The sequence below is a fragment of the Scomber japonicus genome, chromosome 16 (assembly GCF_027409825.1).
Source record: "Scomber japonicus isolate fScoJap1 chromosome 16, fScoJap1.pri, whole genome shotgun sequence".
In the NCBI taxonomy this organism is placed as follows: Eukaryota; Metazoa; Chordata; class Actinopteri; order Scombriformes; family Scombridae; genus Scomber; species Scomber japonicus.
In genome coordinates, this window is record NC_070593.1 from 23,502,682 (window position 1) to 23,524,321 (window position 21,640).

A 21,640-nucleotide genomic window follows, 5' to 3' on the forward strand; every position below is an offset into this window, starting at 1 on the left:
TTATATGTCAGTGTTGTTTTAATTTGAGTATTTGGAATTATTTTGATAAAGAAAAAAGATGAGCTCTTTGACAAAAAAAAGTAAATTGGGCACATCTTATGGGTCCCTGTTTAAATATTTTAATATCAAAATTTTAAAACCTTTTGTCTTAAAACAACAAAAAATTAAAAAAAAAGTTTTCATCTCTGTAGTCATTCCTCCTGTTCATACTGGCTATTAAAACAGAAGGATGACATTGGATTTTGTCCACCTGCATTATGAAGGGATCTTCTAATGGTCAGTATGAACATGGGGAATGATTACAGTCAGAAAAAACAGTTTCAATGTTCATCTGGGCTCCTGACTGTTGCTTTAAGAAATACTTTAAAAAGTATGAACCTGTCCTTTAAAGAGTAATTTCTGTTTCGCATTTATTGTAGCCACTTCGGTATCCAGCTCATAGCCTTGTATAGACGTAAGCAAACTAGAACAGACTTCAGCCTGTTTTCTAATCAAAGCTCAGTCTATTAATCAGTAGTTCTATGTGCGACGACCTAAACAGGTCAAACAAGCGTCAAATGGTTTTCAGGAAGCAGTAGAGAGGGACAGCAGAGCGGACATTAGTTGTTGTTGTTGTCACTTGTGCTGTATCCTTTCTCTGGCAGTCTGGTCAGCGGACCAGCGGAGTGTTTTCTCGGTGTACTTTACAGTCTTGTTCTCCGGCGGATGAATGGCAATGGCGGCAGTGAGAGCGGCGGCAGCGGGGGGCCCGGCGTCTTTGTCCCGGTTCAGGGGTGCGCTGGTGGCGGCTGTGCTGGGAGACTGTGTCGGCGGAGAGTTTGAGGGAGCGGAGGAGGTTCCCATGGAGAGTGTGCTGCAGCATCTCAGCAGCCTGGACGATGAGACGAAGGGAAACGGTCAGTGGAAGCATGTCAGCTCAGTATAGAAAGTGAAATACCTGGTTGCAACATACTGGTTCCTCTCCCTATAATCTATCCACACACACACACACACACACACACACACACACACACACACACACACACACACACACACACACACACACACACACACACTACTTTACACTTCAGCCATGCTAAACTATGCTGCAGAGGAGCTTGAAAAGTACCAGAGGCTGTTAATGCTTTGCAAGCCTGCACCAGTCAGACATATGATACTAAACTGGGGCGTCAATCTAGGTCAATACAGTGTTATATAGGCGGTTTAACACTTTTGTAATGATGCATTTATTCTGAATAGCTCATCTTAATTTAATCTAATATAACTGACTGCAAAATGTGAAAACAATAGGAAAAAAACAGAAGCCAAAGTGATGTTAGAAAAAAAGCAGCATTTCACATCTGACAAATTCAGTGTCATTTAACATTTTATTAATTGGCAAATGGTGAAAAGGAAATATTAGTTTATTACAATTGGAATAATAATGATGATAATAATAATAATAATAATAAACATAAAAGCAGTAGCAGTATTGATGCTGTAGAGCAAAAAGGCAAAAAATGTGAAGGTCCTAACAGTGGATCTAACAGTTCAGAGATGGTGTATGGTCATGTAATTAATGTAATATGTGTAAAGAAAGTAAAACAGGTGTAATAATGTAATCTCATCTTGTAGTACTAAGTTCAAACATTGCAGTTTTAGTTTTGTCCAAACTGTAGCCTGTTGAACACTTTTTGATTGAGGAAGTTGAAAAGTGCATCTGCAAAAGAATTGGCTAATTGGCTTCTGTCAATGTAGTAATGATTTCAGCATTGCATAGATGCTTATAGTGTTTCTCTCTTGTCTGTATGTGTGTGTGTGTGTGTGTGTGTGTGTCGTAGGTATCCTCGAGTACAGTGATGACACTGCAATGGCACGTTGTGTGATCCAGTCTTTACTCGCCCGGGCCGGCTTTGATGAGCAGGACATGGCTCGCAGGTCTACAAATGCACACTGCTGACACTTTTCTGGATTGTGGAGAAAATATAGTTTCAAAGACTTAAACAGTAAACTGAGAGGAGTGCTTACAGACACACACACACACACACACAGAGAGTGAACCCCTGATGTCTCGCCCCTCTAGGTTTGCTAAGGAGTACAGCACATCCCCAGGTCGTGGTTATGGCTCTGGGGTGATCCAGGTGTTGAAGAAGCTGTCCTCCCCTCAGCTCAGTGACGTGTACCAGCCAGCCAGGGACCAGTTTAATGGTCGAGGATCTTTTGGGAATGGGGGGGCCATGAGGGCGGCCCCCTTCGCTCTGGCTTTCCCTGCTCTGGCTGATGTTAAAAGAGTGAGTAATGGGCATCTTTGTAGGCTAAGCCACATCCTTGCTGATGTGCACATTTCTATGAATTATAATGTTTGTCATTTCATCACCAGCCACTTCATTAGTAACACCTGTGCAATCTAATAATACAACAGCTCTGCCATAAATTCAACTTTAATGAAGCTTATACATTTTCAGTTTTTGTTGACATTGTCAGGAAGGTGATAATTCTACTTTTTCTTTATTATTGAGGTCACAGTGGTGGTTCTTTTATTTCTTTATTCATTTTTCTCTTTTCTTTCCAGTTTGCCCGTCTTGGCGCCATGCTGACACACTCCTGCTCTCTGGGTTACAACGGGGCGGTGCTGCAAGCATTAGCTGTCCACCTCTCCCTGCAGGGGGCACTAGACCTGCCTCAGCAGTTCATCAGCAGGCTAATCACAGAGATGGAGGAAGTTGAGGATGACAAGGCATCACAAAATGATGCTAGGATGTAAGTGCTACATTTAAAAGGAGGCTTCAGCACAGATCTGATAGAGTCTAGTTGTGTCTGTCTGCAGAGGTCTGTTTGGGGTTATCAGTCAGGAGATACAGAACATTTATCTCATTTTAAAACATAGATTTTTAAGGCCCAAAATGATCAATTTAAGCTGGACTAGGAGTCTTATCATTCAGTGTCATTTGTCCTTTAACATGATTTGTCTGTTCAGCCTGAAGGAAGCAGAGAAACCTTTCTGTGAGCGTCTTCACAGAATCAGAGACCTGATGAGCAGGAGCAAGGTCAGCATAGAGGAAGTCATCTCTGAACTGGGTCAGTATCTGTCTCCAATCTTTCTTACTGTCTGTTTGATCATGTGTGAAAAAATATGTCCATTCACCCTTTTCTATCCCTCTATATTCTTACACATATTTGTTTCTGCTGGTGTATCTAAGGCTGCAACTAACGACTATTTAAATAATTGATTAATCAGGAGATTTACTTTCTTGATTAATAGATTCAAGATTCATTTTTGCAACTCATATTCTAGTTTTTCACATCACTCAACATTTCCTACCTTTCCATCCAGGTAACGGCATTGCGGCGCTCCACTCAGTCCCTACAGCAATCTTCTGCGTCCTCCACTGCCTGCAGCCCCGGGAAAGCCTCCCAGAGAACTACTGTGGCGTGGAGAGGACAATAGCGTACAGCCTGGCTCTGGGAGGGGACACAGACACCATAGCCTGCATGGCGGGGGCCATCGCCGGGGCCCACTATGGCATCGAGACCATTCCTCAGCCCTGGATAAAGTGCTGCGAGGGGGCGGAGGATGCAGACATGGACGCAGAGCGACTTCACATGCTGTATCACAAGTCATCACAGGTGGGCGGGAGCGAGGCAGGGGGACGGAGCTGTGAAGACGCATCTGAAAAGCAGTCAAAAACTTCTAACGGCACAGAGAAGAAGACAGGATCAGAGTGATGAGTCATATGAATTTTGACAAAAGGACACACACATAAAAATTAAACACTTACACTTTTTGGACTGAACTGTGTTGGTTAACTGAGAACCTGTGATTAAGGGCAAACTACTCCATCACTTACTTATTTTACCTGGAAAACAGCATTTTTTTCTTTTCCTAATTGGATCAGCAGGTATTGAACAAAAATACCGAGAGGCTATTTTTTAATTAAATGAAAAATATAAAAGTGTCAGATTATTTAAAAAAAAATGTGGTCTGCATGTGCATACACATTACATTATACACACATACACATCTCTCCCATACCTGCTCTACCCTGTTTTGTGATGAACAATCCTTTGTCAAGTGAAAGTTGCACAGTGAATTGGCCATGTCTTGTTTATCCTTCCAGTGTATAACAATTATTTAATAAAGTTTTTTTTTTAAATTCACAGAATCTCTTTCGTTTGTTTTTATTCGAAATTTAAGAAGCCAACAATTATTTATACAACCGGTCAACAGAATTTCATGTTTTAAGTGAAATCTAGTAGCCCAATAAAACTCTAATTTCAGTAGACGTCAGTAGCAAAATAATGGCATATTAATATTGAGTCATAGCAAATTATGAATCGTGCTGATATCTTTCTACTAAAGGAAGGACTCTGTCTGTCTGTCTGTCTGTCTGTATGTCCTTTCTGTATCTCTTGAATTGTTCATGTGATTTACTCAACATTTCATGCGTGTATGGCTGGGGACCCAAGGGAGTGCAGTGATGAAATGGGTGCAATTTGGACGTTACGATACGTTTAATATTAATGAACTTTGAATACGACAGTGATCAGTGAGCCTCTCTGCTCTGTGCAGGGGCAAGACGGAGCTTCTTCTGCTAACTGACTCCTGCATGTCAGGGAAAGAGGTCTGACACGAGCGAAAGAAAAGTGCTCCAAAAGAGAGAAAAGAAGATGGTGACAACAGAGCCCTGTGTATAATGTGTGTGTATAATACAAGTTAGTTAGGTAGTTTCAGTTTCACATTTTCTACGTTTTGAGGTTGCAGTCGGAGGCCAAACAATCGTCCTGTTCTTAAAAGACATTTTGAGCAGGTAGTGCACTAGTTAGAACATAAAACATAAACCTTTTCCTTTTAAACACTATTCCAGATGCATCATTTTATTGAAATAACAAGTAGCATACATGTAACACATAATATTCAAAACACTGTAATAACAAATTAGTTTTTTTTCTTTTTTGCTTCATGAATCTTCGAGGAGCTCCAATTGTGACTTTTTTCCCCTTGTTGCTACAAAGGAGAGCATTTAGCTTGTGGTGCTTTTTCTCACTCTAGTATCAGTGCAAGAGTTTAGTTTTTAAATATTGTGCAGGAACAGAGGGAAAAGATAGCTCCTATTGCTCCTCCAAAATGCAGACTACTTTTTATGGATCTTTGGTCTGAAACATTAACATAAAACTGAAACAGTAATCAATCAAATTCATGACAGCAGAAATTCTGTTAAAGTGCACGTTCTGCTAAGCCGCATGAGATAAATTGCTGCACATGCAATAACATTTTCATTTCTTATTCTGAAACATTTATTTATTTTCAAATAAGCAAAGAGGAGAAGAGTGCACTTGGGCAAAAAACAATGTTTCAGATTGATTCTAAGTCAGTCAAATGTAAATATTAAAATTTGTGTGCGCACGGTAGTACAGAGAAACGGGAGGAAATATTTAGTGGCCACTGAATGTAAACAGCAATGGTTCATGAGTGTCATAGCAAACAAAAACTGCAAAAAATGAACAAACATGTTTTTCGTCTGGATCACAGGTTTTTCTCGGCCGGGGCGACCTCTAAGAACAGCTGCAGGAACACTGTCAACTTGTCCAAAAGGCCTGGGCAGACTTTGTAATGAATGAAGGGTATGTAGACTATGACTCCACTCAAAATAAATAAAGTCACATAGAGGTATTCAATCTGAGGATCGTCTACGATGGGTGCCAGCACAAGGAATATTGCTGCAATGAGGACCAATATGGGGAGAATAATGGGAACCTGTTGAGAGAGGGAGAGACAACAAGAGCACACAAGCTGATTCTCATGTGGTGTTCAAGAAATTCAGTGTTTGTTTACGATGATGAGTTTTGAGAGCAGATGTGTGATACTGACCCTGTATGGCCTTGGCAGCTCTGGCTTCTTAATCTTGAGATATATAAGTCCAGACAGGGTGATGGCATAGAAGATCCAGGCAGTGAAACTGACAAAAGCAATGAAGAGAAATGTCAGACAAACACATAAACATTGTGGGGGGTGGGGTGGGGGTTTCAAAGAAAGTAAGAATAAATGCTGAGCCAGCCTTCACCTGAAGAAGTTGACAATACTCTGGAAGTCTCCAGGGATGAGCACCAGCAGGGAGACGGCTGTGGTGAAGATCAATGCTGGAGACGGAGTCAGTCTGCGAACGTGAGCCATGGCCAGAATATCTGGCTATAAAACAAACATGAGACTGGGTGAAACTCTGTTGCAGCAATCTCATTTTAAAACAATGATACACATTTTTATAAGGCAGAAAGACTCACCATGTGTCCCTCTCTGGCAGCAACAAAGCACACACGGCCGCCGCTGAAGAACGTCCCGTTCAGTGAACCAAAAGCAGACAAAGCTGCAGCTACTGACATGATCCACCCCCAGCTTCCTAACACCTTATTCCTGTGGAAAAGGGTTTAAAGTTCTCACAAAAGCTTAACAGAATAAAACCCCTTTAATATTAAACAATTTAAACATAAGAAACAGCAAGCCAAACTGTCAATCTGTGCCTGTCTACATTGATCTGTCAACATCAACATCAGCTGCTGTCTTACCCCCACGTAACTGCCACTGCATTGGAGGACATGAGCTCTTTAGGCGTCATTACTGTCATGTAGCTCACATTCACCAGCAGATATAAGCCAGTCACCAGAGAAATGGCTATCATGACAGCTCTGGGAAGATTCACCTAAAACAAAAAGAGTTGAAAATGTGCTGTATGGAGACTGATTTTGTTCTGTTCCCCCCAGAATGTTCACTTTTTACAAATATGGCTTGTTCTTTTTCTCCAGGTTAGTTACATGGTTTGTGGGCCAAACAGAAAAAAATGGTTAAAATCTGGTTAAAAACCTTTGTATCACACCTTTACTCATATACAAAAGAAATGCAGATTAGTGTTATGTCTGACATGGTTAGAGCTATCAAAGTAGATGAATAACACAACTTGAACACTTGAATGTGAGAATGATCAATTCAAAGGAGCAACCATCTTCCAAGCTCACATTAAATTTGCAGGACCTGTCAATGTTTCATTCAGTAGTAATTTATCTTTGTGAATGTAGTCACCCCAACTGTTATGTATGAAAAAACATTGCCCTCCAAACTTCTGAAAATCTGAAATTAAAAAAGAACCTTTGTTGCACAAAATCCCAAAAGCAATAACAGAAGTGATCTACAATATTCTCTATTAACACTCAAAGGCTTTTTAGTAATAGTCTGTGCAGTTACAACAGTTTCTTATGAAAGTGTTTTAAGCATTCAGCTCAAGCGGCTGATTGTGGGTTCTTCTTGAACTGCCTTGAACATTAAATGTTATCTCTCAGAGGGTTTAACCATTGTCAATAAACTGAAAATGTTTAACATCACAAGACCTAGATTCCCACAACAAGGTTCACATTTACCTCATACTACCTATTGTGTGAGAAAAGTTAGCATAAAAACTAGAGTGGTGAAGGAAATTCTTTCATGACACAAATAATGTTTTTTATTGTTGAATGAAAAGTTCAGATTACCCCTTTTTCTCTTGCTGTCTTTCTACTTTATATCAATTGCACCAATACACATGATCACATCACCTTTGTTACAGGTAGATAAGACTGCAATTGCACCCATATAAAAAGTTGTTTTTTTACAATCACACTCTAAATGCCCATATGTAACATATTACGAACACCTCTAACAGTTTAGTTTCAGTCTATAAAGAACATTTCAAGCATGTTAACTGAAGATGTGTGTGGAATAAGCTTATGAAAAGGAGGAGGTTAAAACATAACACTGTTCATCTTCATATGTTTTACAATTTAGCTAATCACTATTGTTATCCTCCATCCTGTTGTACTCTAATATTAAATAAATCATAAAATATCTAATGCTGTTATTCATTCGTTGAATCATGCATGCACAATCCACTTTTCACAGTTTTACCTCTGGTCTTTTCATTTCCTCAGTGACACAGTTCAAGTTGTACCAGCCGGCATAAGACCAGAGTCCTTGATAACAAGCCATTCCCAGAGTGCTCAAAGAATACTGAGTGCCTTTAAATGCATTCTCAATTTTTAAATTCTCCACAATGACACTGCTGCTCTGTATGACCTCCACAATCCCTCCAATTATGATGAATGTTAAGGTCAGCACCTTGGCAACCAAGAAGACCACCTGGATTCTGATGGCAATGCGAACATTCAAGACATTGACTGTCGCAACAATCAGTATGGCCACAGCAGCAACACACTTTACCACCAGCTGCGGGGGGTTGCAGCCATCATAAAATGGTGCCAGTGCATACTCTGCAATACTGAAAGACATTGCTGCAATGCCAGATGGCTTCACAACGAGGATAAAAGTGATCGCTGCAAAGAAAGCAGGAAATGAACCATAGATCCGCAGTATGTAGATGAAATCCCCACCAGATTCAACAATGATTGTCCCAAGCTCAGTATAACACAGCGCTGCAAACATAGCTACAACTCCAGAGAGAGCCCAGATCACCAAACTGGCTCCAGGGCTTCCCACATAGGCCAATACAAACTGCGGGGACATGAATATACCAGATCCGATCATGGTTCCTGAAACAAATGCTATTCCCCCAATTAATCCAATTTCCCGCTTCATTTTCAAAGCTTCAGGTTCTTTGTCAGCCATGGCCACAAATATTAGAGAGCAAAAGTTACTGTAGTTGCTTACAGAGCAGACGCTAACACTGACTGAGCTAATCTGGGCAGACAAAAACAGGCAAAACATTACAGCTCAAGGGGCACTAAACCTGTTCAAGGCTGGTTGGCTTAACGTAACATTAACTACATTGTATCCCTAGCTATTTTATGAAGCAATCCCTTATCTGGATATGAATATCCTTGTATTGGACTGTCAATTAAATACTATCCACACACCATATAATTTACTGTCAATCCATTTACTGGAAGCTTTGAAGATAAAAGTTTAAAATAAAATGCATAATCTTGAAAAACAAGGGGATTGGGTGCTCCTGGGTGATGTAAATTTCATTTTTTTTGGTTCAATGGCAGGCTGATTGTCCAGCAAAATCAATGAACACCGAATGAGAAAAAAAAGAATGCAGAACTTAGCATGGTTGACTGCACACAAAAAATCATTTAATCTCTCAATTCAATTTAATAATACTGTGAAACTCTTACTTCTGGCTGTTTCAGCTCCTCAGTTAAATAATTCAAAGTGTTCCAGCCATCATAGGACCACAAGCCCTGATAGAAAGCAATGCCAATGGAGCTGACACCAACATTTGTTCCCTCAAAGGCGTTATCAAAGTTCCCAGTGTTGCCCTGGAAAAGCATCACAACACCTCCCAAGATGATCACTGCCAGTGCCATCATTTTGACTACCATGGAGACCACCTGGATGAATGTGGCCAAGCGGGCACTCAGACAGTTTATTATGGCCAGCACAATGATTACTCCTGCAGCTACGCACTTCAACACCAGCTGTGGAGGGGTACAGCCATTGTAAAAGGGGGCCACAACATATTCAGCAAAGCTCAGAGCGATTCCTGTGGCACTGGCAGGCCTCATGACAATGATGAAGCTGAAGACAAAATTGAAGGCCACCATTTTCCCGACTGTCCGCAGAATGTAGATAAACTCTCCTCCAGACTCTGGAATGACTGTTCCCAGCTCAGCATAGCAGAGCCCACCCAGCATGGCTAGCAACCCACAGCAGGCCCATATGATCAGACTGGCCCCAGGGCTGCCAATAGTGGATAGCACATATTGGGGAGATATGAAGATCCCAGATCCCATCATGGTCCCAGCAATGAAAGACACAGCTCCAATAATCCCAACATCCCTCTTTAGATTGAGTCTCTGTGTGTCACTCTCCATTGTTTGAGTGCTGCTGCTTCCTTAAAGGCATTCACAGAGTGACATGCCCACAACAGGCAGTAAATGATATGCAAACTGTTGAGTAACATCACAACCATGTCAACAAGAGTTGTCTACAGCCACTAAACCAAGGTGCGTCATGACTATTTGTCTTTCGACTTTGATCATTTCTACCAATTGCCCTCTGTAAATAGACTTAGCACTCTTTCCATCTTTACAACAAATATTGTTTGATACTTATCAGTTTGTGTCAAAATCAGTAGTAGTAACATTTTTTTTTTTAAGACAAGTGTAAATTGGTACGCCATGTTTGTCTGCTAAACGGATGGAAACAAACCTGTACGATACTGCTGCTGGCTCATGTTACAGAATTCCTGTTCGTTCTGAGGTTATTGCTCTGCCTCACACTAACATTTTCAAGGCCAACTTCGAGATTTTACTGCTTGACTAATTAAGTATTAATAGGGCAACATGATTGATCTGATCTTTTCCCTGTCCTGATAATAATAGTAATGGTCACACAAACTCAATAACAACCATACATTTAATGCTTCTTCTAAATCTAAATCTATTCTTGTATGTTTCTCTTCATGCTATTTTGTGTAAAGGATATTTTAATGCCTACATTTTGAACAGCAACTTGGTTTCACCATGGTTTCCTAATAGGTGCTGATTCTCATTCTCTATACTGCAATTCTTCTGGAGATTATGACCTGATGAAGCCAGCTGAACTACATCATTGCAAAAAGAAGAAATGCAATCCTAAAGTCACTATGATGGGCACTCCACCCCTCAGCTGTGCCAAGATAAATCTGTCCCTGAAAATAACAACCAGAAGCAGTAATAAGAATGCACTTGACTTCTTCCCAATAACATAGAAACAGCTCTCACTCAAGATATACCAGGACCAGATGACATCTAGCAATATACCTGGCACACAGTATTTCCTCAGTACCCCCTACAAGATGCCCCAAAGAACACAGCTGTAGACCATCTCCACAAAGCACACAAGTAGACTGGATGGGTAACCTCCCAGGAAGTTTCCAGTATACTTGCAAGAATAAAGAGCTGGTCTACTGATCTACCACCAGGACAGAATCAGCATTGCTCCTCCAGAATCTGCGGCATTAGAAATAATTTGAAGCCTCTGTTAAAGCTGCTGGAATAGGCTTTCTTGTGCCGGCTGAGCTGAGTGATGCCTCCATTATTAGAGCACACCTTCCAGCCCCCTTTTTAAAAATGGTAACCATTAACCTTGCTTTCTAGTCCCCAGGTATTTACGAGGGGTGCCATCCAACACAATGACATACTATTCAGCAAGTTAGAGTAAACGTTATCCATTCCTAGCACCTGTTCCCCCTAAATGTTAGTAAGTTACCCCAAGTTTTTTTTGTTATGCAATACAATGCAAAATGAAATTACTGCAATACTGGATGGCTTCACAACAAGGATAAAAGTGATTGCTGCAAAGAAAGCAGGGCGTGATCCGTAGATCCGCAGTATGTAGATGAAATCCCCACCAGATTCGGAAATGATTGCCAGGGACATGGGTAAGGCTTCATCAAACTCTGTCTCCTTGGTTGGGTTCAGGAGTTCATTGAAGTGTTTCTTACTCTGCCTGACAAACCATGCTAAACAGTCTTCCTACCCTTTAAAACACTTTGTGGGAAAGGTTTTGCCTAAGTGTCATACGTAATCTGACTGGATATGTGAGGTCAACTGGAAGTTTTTCTTCATGGCCCCCTAGAAATCTTACTACACTAAGTTTTGCTTGTGTGATTATTGGTCAGCATTATTTGATGCTCCTGCAGCTATGCACTTTACTACCAGCAGTGGAGGGGTGCAGCCATTGTACAAGGGGGCTGCAATGTTTTCATCAAAGCTCTAGGCGACTCCTGTGGCAATGGCAGGCCTCATGACCATGATTAAGCTGATGACAAACATAAAGGCCACCACTTTCCCAAATGTCTGCAAAATGTAGATAAACTCTACATACTCTGGAATAATTATTCCCAGTTCAGCATAGCAGAGCCCACCCAGCCCCAGTGCTCCCAGTAGCTGATAGCACATACTGGGGGGATATGACCATCCAAGATCCTATAACGGTGCCAGCAAACTCCTATAACCCTAATGTCCCTCTTCAGATTGAGTCTCTGTTTGTCAATCCCTATTGATTGAGTTCTGCTGTTTTCACAAAGGCATTCACAGGATACACTTGACACACACAGAACAGGCTATAGATTATATGCTTACTGTCATGTAACGTCTCAGTTATGTCACCATATGACAAGAAATGACCCTTTCAATAAACACTAAAGCAAGACAAAGCCCATCACAGGTAGATGTGCTTTGACATGATCAGCAGGACTAAAAATAGCTTTTTATGCTCTGTAGAAGATATTGTGTTGTAAAATTGTTCTGCAGATATCCTCTTAGCCTTTCCAGCAAAGCAGGCTGAATTAGTGATGGCAGCAGACTTCAAAGGATTATCATCCAGGTGGAATTGGTTCACTGATATCAGGACAGGACCTTTCCCCCCCAATGGCAAAATCAGTTTTGAGTTGCTTTGGGCTATCACAAAATATTTTTGATGATAACTGATCCTTTTGTTAACTCCTCCTTATTTAAAAAGCAGTAGCTAGTCCACATAGAGCTTGATCTTCGAAGTGTCTTGGTGCTAAACATTGACTGGCTCACCGGACTCTGTTTATTTTAGTGTGATTTTTGAGCACTAGTGTAGCTATAGCAGTTGGTTGATGACACCTCTGTGACTGCCTAGGTGGGTCACCTAGTGCTGGTTCATTTTGTATATCTGGCAGGCAGCCAGAGGAATTATTTTTCTAACAGAAATGATGATCACTGTATGAAATCAAATACTATAATAATTTTATGTTACTGATTAACATTTCTTGCAACATACAGAACATTTGCTCTTTGTTCCAAGCAGATTTTCAGTGCGCTCCTACATGACATTGACAGTGAAACGCTAGTGCAGTATAGTGAATATAAAACTATAAATATTAATTGAATACTTTCTATCTTGGCTGGGATTACAGCTTTAATGATGGAATCCATCTCTCGCAAGAGCTTTCTGCCATAACTTTTCCCACTAAAGAAAACACATTATTATTTTTAGTGGGCTCATGGGGAGAACAGCCAATGTCAGTGTACCTCCTTATTCATCATAATAACCCTTTTAGTACCATAACACTTACTGCTGAAGCTCATTGTCTCCTTTTACTTACTTCTGGACGTTTCAACTCTTCCGTTACATAATTCAGATTGTTCCAGCCATCATAGGACCACAGTCCCTGGTAGAAAGCAATACCAATTGGATTGATGCCCAAGTTTGTGTTTTCAAAGGAGTCTTCAAAGTTTTCAGTGTGCCCTCTGACAAGCATCACCATACCACCTACTATAATGACAGCCAAGGCCAGGACCTTGGCCACCATAAAAAAAACTTGTACTGACATTGAAAAGCGAACATTGAGGCAGTTCACAGTGGCTAGCGTTATAATAGCAGCTGCAGCTACACACTTCACCAGCACCACTGGAGGTGAGCAGTCTGGATAAAACGGAGCCACAACATACTGGGCAAAGCTCAGCGCAATGCCGGTCACACCAGCAGGTCTCACAAACAGCACAGAGCTGAAGATTAACATGAAGGCGACGACCGGTCCTGAAGTCCTGAGGATATAGATGTACTCTCCACCTGACTCTGTAATGACAGTGCCAAGCTCAGCATAGCAGAAAGATGCCATTATCACCAGCACACCACAGCATGCCCACACCACCAAACTGGCTCCAGGGCTGCCGATGGTGTAGAGCACAGTCTGCGGAGACATGAAGATCCCAGATCCAATCATTGTCCCCCCGATGAGGGATATAGCTCCCACCAGCCCTACTTCCCGCTTCAGGCTAAGCTTCTGTGTCTTGTCGTCCATGATGACAGCTGTTAGAGATCTGCTGGTGTCTCACGTTTTCCACAGGACACAACACAATCATTCTCTGGCAAAGGTCACTGAAGCAGCAACTGGGAGTTAATAATTATGTGGGTGTGTCGTATAACTCAGCCATTTGCATATTTCTTTCATAGGGGGATCCGTGTCCACTAAGAAAGAGATTGTTTAGTAGAGCATTAGTTAGTTTAAATTCTTCTGTCTCAATATTCCTAAAAAAACAGGAAACAAAGGCAACTTAATATGTTTTTTTTAAATTTTATTTGTAAATGTAGTGCCACTAGTCTAACAATCATTCGTTGGTCATTATTTTCGTAATTTCAGAACATTTTGGCACTTTTAAGACAGGTATTTCTACAAATATGGATTCTTCAAATTGCATGACAGTCAACATAATAAAAAAATTCTATGGTGAAACTTGAAACACAGCCAAGTTGTGTTATCAGTGCCAGTGATAACATGTAAATTCATAAACCACCACTTTGTGGTTGTGGTTAAACAAACTGATAAACATGTTTTCTTCCTTGTGCGTGAGTGAGTGAATACAATACTGTCCAAATAGTATTGTGGCATTGATCCTGATAGGATTGTATATGTAATACAGTAGATTTCTACTATGTTCTCAGTCCAGTGGTCCCTCTTTTTAACTGTCCAGCCCCATCAGGAGGCTTTATCTTCCCCTCCTGTAACAAAGAGATGAACAGATTTGTTGGAGTGCAGCATCTGTCCGGCTCGCTGGGCTCCGGTGATGGCAGCCAGTTTGTGGGCATCATAGCGGGAGTATAGGGCAGTGCAGGTCCAGCTGGCTTCCTCCCCCTGACCACCCGCTGATAGCATGTTACACACCTCGCTGTAGAAGTGTGGGTACGAGGGAAGTCCATAAAATATCAGGTTCTGGATCCCTTTGATGGTGTACCTAAGATAAAGATGTCAAAAGCTATCAGGGCTGCTGCAACCTTGAGTGCAATCATGATTTTATTAGCACACCTTTTGAAATGTCTGAAGAATTAAAGTTCTTGTTTTATTTAAATGACAAATATATGTGTGTGTTTTATTACTTTCAGACTAGGCCACAGTGTAGAATGACCCAGTCACATGACAAGGTAGCCACATATACCTAATCACAGTAAGGAGTTTAACTTTTGAACTCTGTAAAAGGGATTACATGTGTTTTCTTCACAGGTTATCACAGTAGGTGATATTCTAACTTTTTAAAAAGGTGATAAAGATCAGTGCCTTTAAACCTTTTATTTTTGCTGGCACAGCAGTCATTTATCCATGAAGTGGTTAATCATGTCCAGTTTGATCAACCCACCAGCCGGTGTCTTTCAGCAATAAAACCCTATTCCTACTCCATGACAAGTGTACTAGTTGACTGACCCATATGCTATACTCACTGAGTGAAAAGACAAATTCTCCCTCAAACCAAACAAAGCCATTGAAAAAGAACTAACCTCTTATAGAAGTGAAAGCGTTCGGTGAAGAGCAGGAACTGTTTATCCCCTTTCTGGAAGAAATGCCTGGCTCGGGATACCTCCGATTTGCTGGAATACTCGCAGACGCTTGCAAAGTTCATCTCCTCTTTCTTCATGTAGTTACGCAACCGGACGTAGTCAAAGTAAGAGGGTATGTAGATCAGAGTGTGGGACATAACAGAGTCCCTGTACTGTGGCAACACTTTATCCAAAAAGAACTCAAACCTATAAGAGGATGGGGAACAGCAAAAAATGTACCAGCTTTAGATATTGTTGGGAACAACCAACACAGTGGCCGAGATCTCTTCGGCACATTCTGTGATTTGGAACAATATGACCTAATAAACTGAAAGGAGCATTTTACCGAACATCGTGGTCCAGGTAGGTGTCTGAGGAGAACATCTGAAACACATGGGGCAGCTGAACCAGCACCTGACAGATGGAACCTGTTTTTGGGATGTTCTTAGTAGCAATCTGAAACAAAAAAAACCCAAAAAAACACAGATCATTAAACTTTAAAACTTAGCATTAAATGCTAATAAAGCAATGTTGGCCAAAATACAAATGTTATTGACAATGATTCACTGTTCTCACAGCAGGATAGCCAGCCACAGCTTCAACTCAAACTACAGTAAACAACTTAGCGTGGCTGCTGCTCCTCCCACTGAGGATCAACTCTTACCTACGAGTCTATGAGATCATTCCTGTCTCCTGACCTGCTCTGCCACTAAGTAGTATGATCAACTAAAATGATATGTTCAGTTCCTGGAGGAGGTGTAATGATGTAAAGTGTACCTGTCCGCGGTAGTTGACGCAGTGCTTGGTGAGGATGTTGTTGATCTGTGGGTCCTGGATGGAGCTGAACACCAGCGTCTGTCGGTAGTGTCTGGCCCAGTTGTTGAGGTTCCACATCCTCACCCTGGAGAAGTCCACTCCATGAGAGTCCAGTGGCTGCAGGTTCAGGTGCTTCATCACATGCTGGTGGGGGTGGACAATGTGTTTTAATGTACAGACAATTCTCAGTGATAACAACTTCTGGTGGGAACAGTTTGATAAAAATGATCTGCTCTTAGATCATTCATCACAATCTTTTACTTCTTGTAAATGAAACCAATCAGAACCCATAAATATCAACATTGTCCTTCAGAAACTTCAATTAGTCCAACTTGAATCTGAAATGCTCTGTTGAGGCTCCAACACTTTTTGCCTAAATGCTGAATACGACAGAAAATGTTGTGATTTATTAAATTTGACAGTGGCTGTCACACTGCAGATGGCGCCATGTCTTCCCCAGCAGTAGTAACAGATGTTGACACTGATGTCAGAGGAGCTGTGCTTTCTCACCAGGACATGTTCCCAGTTCTGCATCAGGAAGACATCTGTCTGATCCATCACCAGCATCTCGATGGAGGAGAGGAAGTCAAAATCTCTTTTATATTCTCCTTCGGCTCCCAGTACGGTGCGGAGGCCCAGCGGAGATGCGATGATGATGTCTGATGAGTAGAAAGGGGCGTAGAGGCGCATGTTGCTCCTGATGATTGAGATACCTAGTGAAGAGAGAGAGGACAGCAATGAGGACTCAGAAACAGAAACGCTAGAGACTCACCAAAGGTCGGTTAACTTCTGTTTTGTTTCCAGCTGTACCTATCCTGAAGTGATCATCCACATTGCCAGAGAAGATGGCGTGGTAATCGTCTGGTCTCTGCAGATTGGACGGTTTTTCATCTGCCTCCTCTCCAAACTCTTCCTTGAACCTCTTCTTGTTGCTGACAACTATCTTCTTGTTTTTGGTCTCCAGCAAACTGATGAGTGTCTGAATGATGTGGAGCGCTCCACCTCTGAACGGCACAAGAATCAGGACCTGCCATATGTATAACAACATTACATGTAATTGTAATCAAACTAATTTTCTTAATGAACTAAATACTGTGCTTTTGAATATTTGGGCATTTTCATAATTGAGGATAAGGGATAATATTCATGGACTACAAAGCCCAATAATTAAAAAAAACTAAACAAAAAAACTGGACAATATTTTGCCCTTACAACAGCAATCTATCAAAACGTATGCATTAATACTACAATTTATAATGACATTAGCACCTGAGGCACATGATTCTTTTATAGCACTGTAAACAGTTTAGAGCAATATACATGATGTGGGGTTGTTGGAGAAATAACATACCTGATGCTGGTGTAACAGTGTTTAACACAACTGATTAAAATGCACTAAAACTGTAGTTACAAAAATGCTACGTTCTAATGAGCTATCACAGTGTGCAGAGTAAATAACAAAGTATCATACTGAGTTTGACACTATAGGTGCCCTGTGGAATTTTATTTAAAAAACAAAGTTTCTCTTTATATTCAGCGTAACTCACTGAATATACTGTGTGTATCATTGATGTCTACTTGTAGAATGTATTTCCTTCCTCATAGAACATTTGCGTTGTTTATATCCATGTTTATTTGCTAGAAATCATCTTTTACTTTGTTTTGCTAGTACATTACCACGCTTCTTGGTGTATTACAGCCACCCTTTGATCAGTGAAATGGTGTGAAACCAGCAATGTCTACTGCATCACCAATGTGGATGTGCATAAGACAAATAAAATGAGGAGCCACTGTTAAAAAGATTGTGCTATGGGTCAAAACTCCACAGGGTACCTTACATTGGTAAACTAGTGTTTAAAATTCTTCATGCAGCTCTGTAGAGAAACAAAGTATTCATCAAGTAGCTCACCTTGGGCCGGGTCAGGCCTTGGTCTCTAGGTTCATCTTGCGGCTCAGCTCCAGGCTTAGCCTGAGTTTTCTGCTCTCTGAGCTGTGTGTTGTGAGCTAGGACGTGGGAGTTGGCCTTCAGTATGTGGTTGAGAACATGGAGGCAGTACGCACTGCGAACCTGAGGGCCCTGCTTCAAGGGGCAGGTCTCTGGGTAGTAGAGATCTTTGTAGGAGCTCATGAGAGTCAACAGCTCTAGCTGGAAGGGGCTGGCCTCCTTAACTGCCACTTCAGTGTTAGAAGAGTTTAGATCCTTCAAACAGGCTTCCAAGAGTTTGTGTAAAACTGGAGGATTTGTGTCTTTCTGAGAGCCGATGGGGCCAAACTTCTCCAGGGGATTGGTGCAGAGAAGAGTGCCCACTTTTGGCCACTGAGTTACAAGATGACAGATACAAAAGAAAGAAAAGGATTTATTCAAGTAAAAGAGATTGTATATTGTTGTTATCTAAAACTGTAACAATAATAATAATAATAATAATAATAATAAAATCTATACATGCAAATTAACAGAGTACATAAAACGATCATACCGTTATTTGGATCTTGGCTTTGCTGCCAGAAGTAATCTTTTGCACGTCCTCTTCACTAAGCTCTGTGTCCAAATGCTGTAAAAACAGGTCTGCAAACAGAGAGAAAAAAAAAACAAAAAAAAAACTCAACTACAGACACTTTTAAAGTCATATAATTCAAAATGTATGTGAACAAATTGATGTGTTTGACAAATCTAATAGAAATTCACCCCTTCCTCACCCTTGCTGTCAAGCTCAGCGGGGCTTTCAGCATCCTCCTCCTCTCCTTCGCCCATGAAGTTGCTCTCCAGGCAGAACTTGGACTCATTCTCCTTGTCTATGAACTCTCCATCTCCTGCCTCCTGCTTCTCCCCTTCATCCTCCTCCTCCTCCTCCCCTTCAACCACTTCAGTCACAACTTCATCTGCATTCTCGGGTACCTCTTCCTCCCCTTCATCTTCATCGCCATCACCATCACCATCCTCACTGTCATCACCAACTCCATCACTGTCCCCTACAATAAAAAACACAACGGTCTTCAGTCGACTGCGGCACACTGGCCTTTAATGTCCATCAGTGCGTTTGAGATCAAATACTTGCCTTCATCAAGAAGCTCCTCTTCTTCCTCTTCATCATCAATGCTCTCCTCGTCTTCACTCTGGTCATCACTGTCGGGTTGGCTGATAGTTGAGAGAAGCTTCTGGTAGGCTGTTTTATGCTCTGGTTCCTCCTCCTCGTCCTCCAGATCAGGCTCATCGTCAGACTGCTCTGGACTTGCTGGCTTTAATTGCAAAATATTGACGTAAGTGAAAAATTACAACAATTATCAATCTTGTATTCCAATAAATTGAGGTTCATGACTGTATCATAAGTAATACAGTGCTACTCACCAGTTCCACTATTTCAGTTCTTTCCGGTCTTTCATTTACTCTGAGAAAACAACACAATGGAAATGGAAAAGGAAGATACTTAGAAAACAAGAGTCTTCTGCGAGACCATAAACACATAATGACATGGTTACAAAGCTCTCAGTCAGAAGGAAAATAAGGCTCTGTAATAGTTGCACATTAGAGCTGGGCACTGAGGTGACTCAATTACTAGACTGCTCTGTGGATGAGAGGTGAAGAGAGGAAAGCCTGTGCATGACGGTGTTGCATGACTAAAACAAAATGGACCGAAAATTGCACAGATGCACATATATATACTTTCCCAAAATGATGTATTACTATTATTATTATTATTATTATTATTAAGTAACAGGTTTATGTTTCTTTGATTGAGCTAGTTTTGTTGTTGTTTGAATACTTGAATCTGAAGATATTTCGAGATTAACATAATATATAGATCAGGGTTTCAGCCAGCTTTTATTGCCATTGAAGTAAAACAAATCAATCAAAAACATTTTTTTAATGTCAGAGCACACAAATACTGTCTGAAAATGGGATATCTAGTCCCATTATACACTGTGTGTTCAGGTCAAAACATTTCACTTCAACTCCATCTGTTACACACACCATCAAGCCAGCATCCAGCCAATATCCAGGTAAGGCAATGCACACTACACACACATAATGATGACATTGTATGTATTTATGGAGGTATACCAGGTCAGATACTATACAAGCAAACCTGCAATGTGTCAGTAGATGTTTATATGCTACTGCTGTTATTCTTATTGTTTTAACTTCTTCAGCTATTAGCCTGTTTACTGAGTTATCATGGACAGTTAATTCAATATAGTAGTAGTAGTAGTAGTAGTTTAAAAACACTTTAATATGAATGATAACATTAGTTTGCATTTTAAATTGTCGAAATAAAATGAAAAGGTCTTGAATAAAACCCCCAAACTATTTTAAAACGTTTAACTACATGATAAAACTACCTAATAATATCTTAATGTTAGTAATAATGACATATATGTATAGCTATCATGTTGAATGTATCTGAATGAACTGTTGCTGCAGACGCTGCTGGTCACACAGCTAGTTTGCTAACAAGCTTAATTATTCTATTCTTCTCTCTTCAGGGTAAGACTACATTTACTTTGACACTCACACATCATGAAATGGATGTTCCTCTCCAAATTCCTTCAAGTGTTTCTTTTGTTTTTTGGACAAATTGGTGAAAAGTTGTTTGTTCTGGTTTCTTTTCCCCATGTTGACACTGCTGCACGTGTGTCCCTGTGGCTTCTTTAGTGGTAGTTTGTAGCAGCAGCTTATTACTGCCACCTACAGGACGGGAGGGGCATTACAAGACTGCAGTTTGTAATGCTTGAGCTGTTCACATGAGTCAAATCAAGTAGATATATTTCAACGTTACAGTCATTTTAGTGCCAAAGTCCCGTTTTATGTAACTATACTTACACCACAGTTGAGCAGGGAAACACTGTCTGAAACAAAAAGAGGGAATTTGATGTTAGAAAGACCAGAGGTGGACAGAGTACACAGCTTCCTTACTTGAGTAAAAGTACAGATACCCCTTGCTAAATTTTACTCAAGTACAAGTAAAAGTACTACGGTCAGATGTCTACTTAAGTAAAAGTACTGAAGTACTTGTTTTTAAAAGTACTTGAGTATCAAGAGTACAAGAGTACATTTTCTAAATATTGCATTACTACTGCCACAGTGCTTACATTTATGTATAGAAATGTCCTAGATGGAGTTATGACAAATGTTAATGTTAATACCTTGGAGAACGTAAAAGGAATTGAAAGTAAAATCAAGTCATTTTCTTTAAAACCTTATGGTTATTACAATTCTCTCTCTCTCTCTCTCTCTCTCTCTCTCTCTCTCTCTCTCACCCTTCCTTTCCTCCATGGTTTCATCTCTCATCTAACCTGACCATGATTGGTGATTGCTGATAGGCTGTCCCAATCAGTGGTGCCTGCACAATCCAATCACGTTTGAGAGGGAAATGACAAATTGAGTTTTTGTTTGCTTTTTTTAGTAGAAGTAACGGGTACTCACGGTTATGGATAGAAATGTAGTGGAGTAAAGAGTACAATATTTGCCTCTCAAATGTACTTGAGTAAAGTCATGAGTACTCCCCAAAAATGATACTCAAGTAAAGTACAGATCCC

At 40.7% G+C, this 21,640-nt stretch overlaps 3 protein-coding genes across 4 annotated transcripts; 1 reads left to right on the forward strand and 2 right to left on the reverse strand.

Moving 5' to 3' along the window:
* Nucleotides 1–575: 575 nt before the first annotated feature.
* adprs (ADP-ribosylserine hydrolase) lies at nucleotides 576–4,136 on the forward strand. The gene is made up of 6 exons (XM_053335411.1): nucleotides 576–896; nucleotides 1,821–1,917; nucleotides 2,063–2,270; nucleotides 2,552–2,739; nucleotides 2,957–3,057; nucleotides 3,314–4,136. Exons 1-6 carry the CDS (start codon nucleotides 710–712, stop codon nucleotides 3,703–3,705), a joined length of 1,173 nt encoding a protein of 390 aa, XP_053191386.1. The 5' UTR covers nucleotides 576–709; the 3' UTR covers nucleotides 3,706–4,136.
* Nucleotides 4,137–5,373: 1,237 nt separating this feature from the next.
* On the reverse strand, nucleotides 5,374–9,839 carry zmp:0000001267 (b(0,+)-type amino acid transporter 1). 2 transcript variants are annotated; one of them, XM_053335409.1, is made up of 6 exons: nucleotides 9,139–9,839; nucleotides 6,541–6,674; nucleotides 6,259–6,388; nucleotides 6,042–6,166; nucleotides 5,849–5,936; nucleotides 5,374–5,734 (listed from the first exon to the last, which is right to left on the reverse strand). In XM_053335409.1, exons 1-6 carry the CDS (start codon nucleotides 9,835–9,837, stop codon nucleotides 5,504–5,506), a joined length of 1,407 nt encoding a protein of 468 aa, XP_053191384.1. In that variant the 5' UTR covers nucleotides 9,838–9,839; the 3' UTR covers nucleotides 5,374–5,503. The 2 variants fall into 2 exon arrangements, with proteins under 2 accessions (XP_053191384.1, XP_053191385.1); XM_053335410.1 differs by having other exon boundaries at nucleotides 6,042–6,162; nucleotides 6,255–6,388.
* A 4,199-nt stretch (nucleotides 9,840–14,038) lies between these two features.
* Nucleotides 14,039–20,738, reverse strand: utp25 (UTP25 small subunit processor component). The gene is made up of 12 exons (XM_053335787.1): nucleotides 20,617–20,738; nucleotides 19,452–19,491; nucleotides 19,162–19,342; nucleotides 18,803–19,075; nucleotides 18,583–18,671; nucleotides 18,015–18,422; nucleotides 16,916–17,132; nucleotides 16,616–16,818; nucleotides 16,067–16,249; nucleotides 15,636–15,745; nucleotides 15,251–15,496; nucleotides 14,039–14,712 (listed from the first exon to the last, which is right to left on the reverse strand). The coding sequence occupies exons 1-12, from the start codon at nucleotides 20,715–20,717 to the stop codon at nucleotides 14,457–14,459; spliced, it is 2,307 nt and encodes a 768-aa protein (XP_053191762.1). The 5' UTR covers nucleotides 20,718–20,738; the 3' UTR covers nucleotides 14,039–14,456.
* Nucleotides 20,739–21,640: the final 902 nt, after the last annotated feature.

Excerpts from the sequence above, each read along its gene's own strand:
- adprs (XM_053335411.1), top strand. The coding sequence starts at position 710 with ATGGCAATGGCGGCAGTGAGAGCGGCGGCAGCGGGGGGCCCGGCGTCT. Across the intron at positions 897-1,820 it reads CGATGAGACGAAGGGAAACG|GTATCCTCGAGTACAGTGAT; the intron begins GTCAGTGGAAGC and ends TGTGTGTCGTAG. Across the intron at positions 2,740-2,956 it reads TCACAAAATGATGCTAGGAT|CCTGAAGGAAGCAGAGAAAC; the intron begins GTAAGTGCTACA and ends TTGTCTGTTCAG.
- zmp:0000001267 (XM_053335409.1), bottom strand. The coding sequence starts at position 9,837 with ATGGAGAGTGACACACAGAGACTCAATCTAAAGAGGGATGTTGGGATT. Across the intron at positions 6,167-6,258 it reads CTGCCAGAGAGGGACACATG|CCAGATATTCTGGCCATGGC; the intron begins GTGAGTCTTTCT and ends TTTGTTTTATAG. Across the intron at positions 5,937-6,041 it reads AGTATTGTCAACTTCTTCAG|TTTCACTGCCTGGATCTTCT; the intron begins GTGAAGGCTGGC and ends TGCTTTTGTCAG.
- utp25 (XM_053335787.1), bottom strand. The coding sequence starts at position 20,717 with ATGGGGAAAAGAAACCAGAACAAACAACTTTTCACCAATTTGTCCAAA. Across the intron at positions 16,819-16,915 it reads GGATGATCACTTCAGGATAG|GTATCTCAATCATCAGGAGC; the intron begins GTACAGCTGGAA and ends TCTCTTCACTAG. Across the intron at positions 15,746-16,066 it reads GCGTCAACTACCGCGGACAG|ATTGCTACTAAGAACATCCC; the intron begins GTACACTTTACA and ends TTTTTGTTTCAG.